This window comes from Tachysurus vachellii, chromosome 9 (assembly GCF_030014155.1).
Source record: "Tachysurus vachellii isolate PV-2020 chromosome 9, HZAU_Pvac_v1, whole genome shotgun sequence".
NCBI lineage: Eukaryota > Metazoa > Chordata > Actinopteri > Siluriformes > Bagridae > Tachysurus > Tachysurus vachellii.
The window spans coordinates 24,926,429-24,936,961 of NC_083468.1; the positions used below are offsets into that span (position 1 = coordinate 24,926,429).

The 10,533-nt window shown below is 37.6% G+C and overlaps 1 protein-coding gene across 1 annotated transcript; it reads right to left on the reverse strand.

The window, feature by feature from the left end:
• Positions 1–5,266: 5,266 nt before the first annotated feature.
• On the reverse strand, positions 5,267–9,983 carry LOC132851705 (extracellular calcium-sensing receptor). The gene is made up of 6 exons (XM_060878690.1): positions 9,907–9,983; positions 9,518–9,806; positions 8,155–8,985; positions 7,789–8,019; positions 7,308–7,431; positions 5,267–6,174 (listed from the first exon to the last, which is right to left on the reverse strand). The coding sequence occupies exons 1-6, from the start codon at positions 9,981–9,983 to the stop codon at positions 5,267–5,269; spliced, it is 2,460 nt and encodes an 819-aa protein (XP_060734673.1).
• Positions 9,984–10,533: the final 550 nt, after the last annotated feature.

Genomic DNA, 10,533 nt, shown 5'->3' on the forward strand with positions numbered 1-10,533 from the left:
GATAGGAATAGTACAGACTTTCTCATAGAATATTCCAGAACTCATAAAATTCAGATGCAGATTTAAAGATTATGTTAATTTAAGACATTCCATTGTTATATGTGTCTTCTAGATTTATACACTAATATTTTATGTGTAATTCATGTTAATAAATAAACATGTCCCACATGATGTAAGTTTATCACATATATATTTCTCATCTTTCCACTGCCTTTCCAAAGACAACCCAGACCACACAAGAAGGCAGACGTTGCACAAACACTCCCTGTTTTATCTTCGTGACATGGATTAAACATTTTTTCCACAGTCATGATCTGATAGAGTGCATATTCAGCCCCACTTCAGAGTACTGTAGGTTATCAGGAAGCACTTCAGTGCTGAGTGCCTCGCAGTCATTACTGACCCAGTAGGACTAAACAATGACCCCAGTAAAGTCACCCTGAATGGTCTCATTGTTGCTCCTGGTGAGAATGTCCCTGGTGGGAGACAGTGAAGAAGGAGGAGTCATATATGTCCCATCTCCGGTGCACAGTAGACAATTTGAGAAATGCAGGATTCGATCTGGATGAAAATTTTACTGTCATTTACAGCCAATTAACATCTGCTAACCCTGCGACACTATTGCATTCTTTCCGCTACATGTGGTAACATGTTTGTTGCTCTAATGTTCTATATATGTTTGCATGATATGCAAGTAGTCCATATGATAAAAGATGATACAAGGTTATTTACTTAAATATCCACTATATGAGCCACAATTTATTACCTTTTGCATTTTATCTCTCTATATAATATCAAGGTTAGAATGGAGTCCTGAATTGTAGCATCTTAGAAACATTACATAAATTTCAGAATTATTTGGTAGTCTGTTATATCATCAGTTTGCTTTAATGATAGCGTACACACGAGCAGGCATGGACGTCACACATTTGTGTGAAATACAGTAGGATCCATCAAGTATCTCATGTGATAGTGTGGCTTCTCCATTACTGAATAGTTGATAACTTCCTACAAGTTTGATTATTTTAACACACAGCACCTTTCGTCTGTAACGTTACAGAAAGAATTATCACCCAGATGAAGATTTCGATCTATTTTGATTCTGATTCCTCTCAATTTGTTTAGACCATGCTGTATGTACAGTATAAGGACCTACATAAACTGTCTTGGAGGCCGTTTCCAGCATATGACTGAATTTTACTGGGTAAATAAAAACAAATTTTATATTATCACATTAATGAGGAACAAATCCTATATTTTATCTGCTATCAGTTTAATGTGGCACAGCCCTTTAACTAGTTCATGAAATCACTTATGTTACAGCAGCTATAAACAGTTACTCCCTCAATAACCCCTTTCTTTGAAACTTAAAAAAAAAAAAAAAAAAAAAAAAATGCAGCTTACGATGTTACTGAGAAACAAAGCCCAAAGTGTTTTTTGTTCTTTCTCAAAGCGGAAAACTTACAGACACCGGAGGCTCCTTTATAAATGTTAAATAAATGTCTCTTTAGTAGTGAAAGCTACACCATATCTAAGTTAAGACATGTTTCTAATCAGGTTTAGATGATGGGTCACATTCTCTATGCAATTAACTGTGAATTAGCCGTTAAGACATTGGACTTGTATTCAGAAGGTCACGAGTCTTCAACTGCTGCTCGGTTGTACAATTAAGATAAATGTAACTTTCTCTGGCCAAAGGTTTCTGCCAAATACCATAAAAATGTAAATTAAAGTGTAAATTAATCAACACCCTCCATGAGAATGATTGGGTGATACTGTATATAGCAATACAAAGGCCCATTGGTTTTGCTGATAGACACACAGACATAAACATACCATACTTCAGCTTAACGCATATGTCTATCACAGAAGTTTGTTTTCCAAGCAAAGTGTGTCTAACGTCTGAGTTTTAATAGCAAACTTCAGCTTGGCTTTTCTGAAATTCAGATCCTTTATGATCCTAATTAAACTCACATCTGGTTGACACACACAGCCGAGCTACGGCTAGAATGAAGTCAGTAAAAGCTGTCTCTTGATAGAATCCATATCTGGACAGTTCAAACAGGCGTAGCAGCATAAAAAGCAGTCACATTCCCACAAAACCTCCAACCGTGATCCTCATTTTCCCTTAAAGCGCAAATAGAGTTTGTGTAGATATTATGTGCTGTCCTAGAAGAGAGTGAGATGTGGCACATTGTCAAACATGACCTTTTTTTTAATCATGTCTCTTACAGAATAATCTAAAATCAATTATTTATAAAATTTAAAGAATAGCCAGATTACTTAGCCAAACGCTGTTGGGATAGACAGCAAGCCAGCTTGTGTTAATTTGTACATGAGTTTAGCTACATAGGCAGCTATCTAGCAAAAATGCCACTTATACTTTAGTGTATTTTTAATTCTTAATTTTACTGCATTTTTTTCTACCATTATGTTAACTAACCAAGTGAGTTATGACAAACCAAAACCTTTATTATCATATCAACAGTATATAAAGAAAGCATTAGGTAACATTTGGGGTTTCACTAGTTAGGTTGCTAGGTTTGTAAGCTAGCTAGTTTGCTAGCTCTTGTTAATTCATACATACAAGTTTAGCTTCATAGCTAGCTATCTGGTAAAACTGAACATTACACATGATTCTAAACATTATCTGATAGGGTGTAGAAGCATTAACTTTACATTAAAGTGGGATGTAAAAACAGTTTAATGCAAAGATTTAAAAATATTTAAAAGCTAGGCTAACACATTAGCTAATATCTTACCTGTACATGTTTTTGTAGGTTGGTTGTTGAGATGTGTATTGCAGCTATCTCCACAGGATTTGGCTCACATAATGTGCAGCATTTAGCATTTTAAACTAAAGATACTAGATCGTTTGGATCAAGGAAACTCATCTGTCTCTATTGTCTCAAACATTGTTACTCGGGATGAAGCAGGTGTCAGTAATTCTTTCAAATCTTTCCCAGTAGCTGACTTACTGTACAGTCCATTGGTGTTAGATTGATTATGATTATATATCTGTAGTTCAATATTTATTTCTCAGTGATACATATAGTTCATTGACTTAAGCAGGGAGTTAAATAATACACTTAAGACCTTGATTTTTCAATGATTATTATCATTATTGCATTTTTACGGTTTCATCTTGCCATTTATCAATAGAATTTTTCAGCCTGAGTATGAAAATCTTTTGGATTTGGTACAGTTGCGCTGGAGAAAAGCAAATTTACTTCCACTTTGGAAAATCATATCTTTACAAGCCTAGGTTTAACCTTCATGGTATCAGAATTCCATATCTTCACTGACTGATATCAGCAGATCACCCCGAGAGATGTATTGTTCACTCACTTTTCCTTATCTGTAATTTTGTATCTGTATTTTTTTCTCAGCTAGATTAGCATTTGCTTCATTGTTGTTAGCTGCATTTTTTATATTTGCTAGGTTATATTAGGTCATTTATTTATTTTTCCTCTTATGTTGATATTTGCACACTATTTTTCCCTAAAAGTGAGTAAATGGTATTAAATGGATACGAGATATGATTATCAGTACTGATCTCAGCCTTAGCATTCAGCTTGACTTGGAGTTTCTACATGTCATTTTGAACTTAACACACTACAATGTGCTGTAAAAGCTGCCGGAATTTCCTGGAGCAGATCTTTGGCATAAAATGTTAAAGGTGGTCAGATTTCACTACAAACAGAGCATCTGATACCTCCTGAATAGGGCTGATTTTTACAGTATATTCGCAGTGGAAGAGTAAACCACAGCTCGAATACATTCTTACATACGAACACAATCAAACACAGCTTAAGTTTTAATTTGACTTCTAAAGTCTTCAAACTGATCAAAGATTTTCAGACATTAACTCAGTCCACATTTGTAAAACATATGCTGAGATGTTTTATGTTGGATTTGCACTACTGTTCATACACACCAGCAATTATACAGATGACGTGGAGAACACAGAGCAGAGGACTGTGTCGTGAATTCCACCTCACATCAGGCAGACACTTGACACTTCAGTGACTGATTTGTAGCTGATTTGTTATGTTTTATTTTTTATTATTCTGATCCTTTCTTTATTTGGAGTGGATGTTGGTGTGGATGTTATTGAATCACAATGAAACACCAGTGACCCCTGGTGGTAGAAACAGAAAGCACCAGCTCTAGATAGGGCATAGATAAATAATAATAATAATAATAATAATAATAATAATAATAATAATAATAATAATAAACAACTTTTCAAAAAATTAGTTAATTGTTTCCTAAATGTTGTATCAGATGTAGCTTAAAATAAACCAGAAAAAATGATTTAAAGTAACATTAAATGTAAAATGTAAATAGAAATATAAACCTCTTGCTCATTAGAGATAGGGATAGATATGTAGTATTTTAAATTTTGAGTTAATAATATTTTTAAATACATTTTAAACTTTAATTGTATATATTCATTTATTTATTTTTATACTTATTGTTTCTTCTTCTTCTTCTTATTATTATATATTTATTTCTTTTTTCTCTCTCTCTTTTGTTTCCATACGTCAGCAAAGCTGCTTTGAGACAATGGGGATTGTTAAACGTGCTATACAAATAAATTGAAATTGAAATTTGAATTTGAATTCATATACATTCATTTTTAATACATAATACAATAATATTCTTCTTTATTTCTTTTCCATGTTATTTCCAGTTATAGAATTATGTCAGGTACTACTGAGCTAAGCCATGAAAACATTTAAAATTATAAATGTAATAAGTAAAATGAAAGAAATACGGAAGCGTTTTGCATTCACTTGAGGAAAAAAAATCTACTCTGTTTTTCTGAATTAATGAGTTAATTATCTCAGAATTATGAGATTTTTCATTTTTCATGAATAAAAAAATCTACTCTGTGCGCAAAGTGCGCAAAGTTGACGCACTAATAACAATACCATTTATATTACTTAAAGACTTGAAAAACAAGTTACAAGTTACAAGTTGTGGTTCAAGTTACATTACTTGAAAAACAGAACAAATTTCTTTTTTAATGAAAAAAGATCTCATAATTCTGAGATAATTAACTCATTAATTCATAAAAACAGAGCAAAAAACTTTTTATTCATGAAAAATGATCTCATAATTCTGAGATAATTAACTCATTAATTCAGAAAAACAGAGTAGATTTTTTTCCTCAAGTGAATGCAATACGCTTCCGTAAAGAAATAAACTAAAATAAATGTAAAATAAATAAACAATAATACACATAAAAAAATAACAGATATCACCTCCCACCTTTTTGAGACATAAGATATTTTTTGGTATTTCTTTCAGGCATAAAGATAATAATGTAACATTTTGGGGCAAAAATACATAACAGGACTCCAAAACTGGAGGCTAAAATAGCAAATATTTCTACTGCAACTGTGAACTTTCCAGGAGAGCTGACGTAAGCAGGTATGTAGGCGATCCAAACTGCACAGAATATGAGCATACTGAATGTGATGAATTTGGCTTCGTTGAAATTATCTGGCAACTTCCGTGCCAGAAAAGCTAAAATAAAGCAAAAGGCAGCCATGCAGCCGATGTAGCCAAGCACGCAGCAGAACAGTGCCACTGACCCGAGGTGGCATTCTAAGATGATTCGGTCACGGTACAGCCACGTGTTCTTCACCGGATATGGTGGATTTGTGGTCAACCAAGCCACACAGACGGCACACTGTATGGCGGAGCAGAAGAACACGCCGAGCCGCTGTTGAGGAGGGCGAAACCAGCGCGCTGTGTTATTACCAGGCAGCGTGGCCCTGAATGCCATGAGAACCACCAGGGTCTTGCTGAGCAGGCAGGAGAGACAGAGCGCAAAAGTCAAACCGAAGGCCGTGCGTCGGAGCGGACAGGCCCAGCGAGATGGCTGGCCTAGAAAAGTGAGGGCACACAGGAAGCAGAAAGACAGTGATATCAGTAGCAGGAAGCTTAGCTCTGAGTTGTTGGCCCTCACCAAAGGTGTATCCCGGTGACGGATGAAAATAACAGCTACGGTCACTGTAGCAACTACACCAAGGATGGAGATGGCTGCAAGAGCCATACCAAATCCCTCAGTGTAGGACAGAAACTCAGTCTGTTTGTCCACACAGCTGTCCCGTTGTGGGTTTGACCAGAGGTCCTCGGGGCACAGCGCACACTCCGGCTGATCTGAGAGCAGATATAAATAGGTTTAAAGAGTGTCACGATGGAGTGCAGTACTTCCAAACATCCACACGGTAATATTTTATATATTCTACATATAACCTTTGCATGTAACTCAAAGAAAATTAAAGTTTTAGCATTTGAAAATTCTGGTTTATCTCAAAAGTAAACAGGAAGAATATTACAGGAAGGAACAGGAAGTTTATAAAAGTGGCCTTTTGAATACATAATACATTCATTCACTCATTTTCTACCGCTTATCCAAACTACCTCGGGTCACGGGTCTCAGGCGTCATTGGGCATCAAGGCAGGATACACCCTGGATGGAGTGACAACCCATCGCAGGGCACACACACACTCATTCACTCACACAATCACACACTACGGAAAATTTTCCAGAGATGCCAATCAACCTACCATGCATGTCTTTGGACCGGGGAGGAAACCGGAGTACCCTGAGGAAACCCCCGAGGCACAGGGAGAACATGCAAACTCTACACACACAAGGCGGAGGTGGGAATCGAACCCCCAACCCTGGAGGTGTGCTAACCACTAAGCCACCGTGCCCCCCCAATACATAATACATAATATACAAATTTATATATGACCCAGAAAATGTCTAACTTTATTCCCATCTTTGTTCATACAAACATATTACATCTGTGTTTGTTAAACATGATTTTTGCAGAAAGTCTGTGCAGAAAGCATGTCTAGAAAGTTTAACAAAACAAAACCCTAAATTTCTACATCATTTTGATTTGTATGTGTCAGTTCTGAATAGAATCCAAGGCCAGCGACAGTTTCCCAAAACGCCACATGGATTATATGTGATGGGGAATTAATTCTCACCAGGTTTTCATTGATAATAAATCATAGCTGGGTTTAGATCGTAAGTCAGGGAGGAAAAAAGAAAGCAGAAAGAAATAATCATTTTAGTGGCTGATACAGTGTTGTGTTGTTGTGTTAATGTAACGTTAATGTAAACATTTCAGCAGCGCTAAAATAGCAGATCATGCAGGGACAGAGCATCTGCTCAGATCTGATGATCTAATTAGAGATGAGAAGCGAAAGAAGGAAGGCTTCTTCGCTATAGGAAGGCGCTGAACTTTTTCCGAACACTCAGGGATTTGATGACATACCTACTCTGTTGCTCATGCTTCCCTCTGCACAGGGCACGCAATCATAGCAGCAAATGGGTTCTCCTTTACGTGGGGCTTTCCTGTAGCCTGGCTGGCAACTGGCTGAGCACACGGATAAAGGCAACTGAGAGAGAGAAAGAGAGAGAGAAAGAGAGAGAGAGAGAGAGAGAGAGAGAGAGAAACTTGATAGAAGGTTCTCCAAAAATACACATACACACAATATTTTACATTTCTGATAGATTTTCAACCTAAAAATGAAATAGTAATGATAAGGAAATAAATGTAATTATACTATAAAGAGCGAAGTTTCATGAGGTAGAATAAAAACACACAAACATACAGAAAAAAGTATATAAGACGTGATTTGAATTTGAACACAATGACCCTAATGTTGATATGAGTAAAAAGTGATAGTAGTGTATTCTTTGAAGTGAGCTGTGCAAGTGAGCAATCAAAAATGAATCAAAACAAATGATTTTACCTCTTTGGATCCACCCGGCCACATGATGACATCCTGGTAGAGAAGCAGCTGCTGCTCAGCAGGGAGAGACGAGTCAAAGCGTCCGACTGTAACAAAGCGTATGGGTCCACCTTCTGCCTCCTTCTGCCAGTTTACAATGTCATAAGATCCTGCAGGGTCTCCATACTTATCAAAGTTTACAACGTCTTCAAACACGTTGGTAAAGTTCACCTCCTTTAGGTACTTTATCACCTGGTAAGATGACACACGTGATATTATATTACTTATTCATATGTATATATATATATATATATATATATATATATATATATATATATATATATATATATATATATATATATGTATATATAAATAATTCATCAGTACCTGCCAAGGCTGTAGACTGTAGATATCTGGACAAAGTTGCTTCTCATTGCTTCTCTCCAGTGTTTTACACATAACCAAGTTGTGTAGTGCGTGTGCTGCAGCGTACACAGCTTTGTGTAAGTTATAGGTCACTCTGAGCTGAGACACGTCATTATAGATCGTCTCAGAGTCCTGGAGCCTCTCTTTTCCGGTACATGTGCGGTTATACTTCACCTGATCGGCCATAGAACCAAACGGGACGCTTGTGTTAAAGGAGCACTGAAACTCCGTTTCCCAGAATTCCCGTGCAGACGGGTTATAAGGCTCGGAGAAAGGCTGTAGGCTTTCTAGGAAGTCTTTGAGGCCTGGAATCTCGGCTCGGCGTATAGCGAAGCCCATAGTGCCACTGAGAAAGGGATATTTATTAGACATGAGCGTGGAAGTAATCCAGGCCTCACTGGCCACCCACAACCTGTCTGTTACATTCTGTCTTAACACTTCTTCCACCACAGGCTGCATGTCCTCCTCAGTTGCAAAGGTCACAAACACACGTGCGGTGGAGTCTTTAATCATTTGTACAATATCCTGGATCTGTTGTGGAGTGGGGACTTTAGGAATGATGACTCGAAAGGCCACGCATGCGCCAAGATTGATCACCTCAGCAGTGAACATGTCAATGCCGGTACGGCCGTAAGCATCGTCTGCACCGAACGTGCCCACCCAGGTCCAGCCGAAGTGCTTGACGAGCCGGGCCATAGCGCTGGCTTGGTATGCGTCACTAGGGATTGTACGGAAAAAATAAGGGTACTGCTTTTTGTCACTCAGGCAAGCACAAGAGGCAAAGTAACTGATCTGGGAATTAGACAGAGAAAAGAACAAAGGAGAGGATAAATTAAGGAATATTGCTTCGCTTTATCTGTAGATCATCAGAATTGCTTTGTAAAACTAATTTTCTCTGTTGCCTTCTTGTGCAAAAGTTACATAGACTTTATATCTGAACATGTTGAAAATGCACTCGTCACACCGTTTCTTATATGAGCACATATTAATAAAACAAATGATAATGAAATGAGTTTCTCTAATTGGAGAAAGAAACACAGAGGAAGAAACAGCAACAGAAACAATCAGTGAGATGATGCGGTTAGAGCAGATTTTACCATCTTGTGCACATTCAGACACACTGTGCACTAAAAATACAACGGCTACAGAGACAGTGATAGTTATGGGTTTTCTGTCTATCACAGTATATCAATGATCTGTGAGCTCGATGCATTACAAGTATGAAGATGAGATGGTCCAGACATAAGATGTTTCTCTGAAATGAAACATGATCACATTCATGAACACACTTTACTGTGAAAATACGGCACAGTGATGATCTCACCAATGGGACCTTGAACAGATTAAGCAGTGTTGAAACAGCTATGGATAGGCTGGATCCTGAGTCTCCTATGACAAGAGGGATGTTAGGGGATGAACAAGCCCCTGTGCTGTTCCTCTTCAGTGGCTGAGAGACCACAGACAAGGCGGTTCTTGCAGACAGAGCCACAGTCCAGCATGTGTCATAAATCCTGTAGCCCAGCGTGATGTTGGGCAGCAACACAGGACTTCGATTAATTTCCTCTATGAAGAAGATCAGTGCCTGAGACCAGCGTAATGCACGTAGGTTTAACCTACAGAAACAGCACAAGTAAAAAACAAACATTACAACATATCAAGATTCATCTTTAGTAATAACAACAGTGCAGCAGCAGCTGAGATAAAAGTTTTTACCCCCTGCATTTCCTCTTGTCTGGTGTGCTCATGAAGTTTAGTTCTTGCTCAACACCTTTAGAATGGATGGGAAACATGGCAGCCAGAATCACCTGGCCGTCCTTATGGACCACTGCAGAGTCCAAGTCCTGCCACTGCTGACAGTCTGCCTCAGATGAAGTGCACGTGGGCAGCAGGAGAGACAATAGCAAGGCCGGGACATGGAACAGCAGCATCCTGACCTCTACTCTCCACCGACTTTGCACTCCAGTGATGACATGATAACTGAGGAACTTTATAGACGCAAATTAATGAAAAGCCTCTCTGTAGGGAAAAAGGGGTGACATAGACACAAGCGAAGCCACGCATGCGTGAGTTCATACACACAGACACACACAGAAAAAAAAAAATAAATTATATATATATATATATATATATATATATATATATATATATATATATATATATATATATATATATCACATCTGAGTGCTTTTGTGTCCTGAGTGCCTAATAATGATATCTGAAATACCAGAAAATACCAGAATCCTTAAAAGAATGATTTAAACACACACACACACACACACACACACACACATCCCTGTGGGTTCAGGGGTTATTTAAACATACACATTACACTAAATATAC

Coding starts and splice junctions, on each gene's coding strand:
- LOC132851705 (XM_060878690.1), bottom strand. CDS start 9,983: ATGTTTCCCATCCATTCTAAAGGTGTTGAGCAAGAACTAAACTTCATG. Junction 9,807..9,906: donor GACAAGAGGAAATGCAGGGG/GTAAAAACTTTT, acceptor CTGTTTCTGTAG/GTTAAACCTACGTGCATTAC. Junction 7,432..7,788: donor GGCCGGGTGGATCCAAAGAG/GTAAAATCATTT, acceptor TCTCTCTCTCAG/TTGCCTTTATCCGTGTGCTC.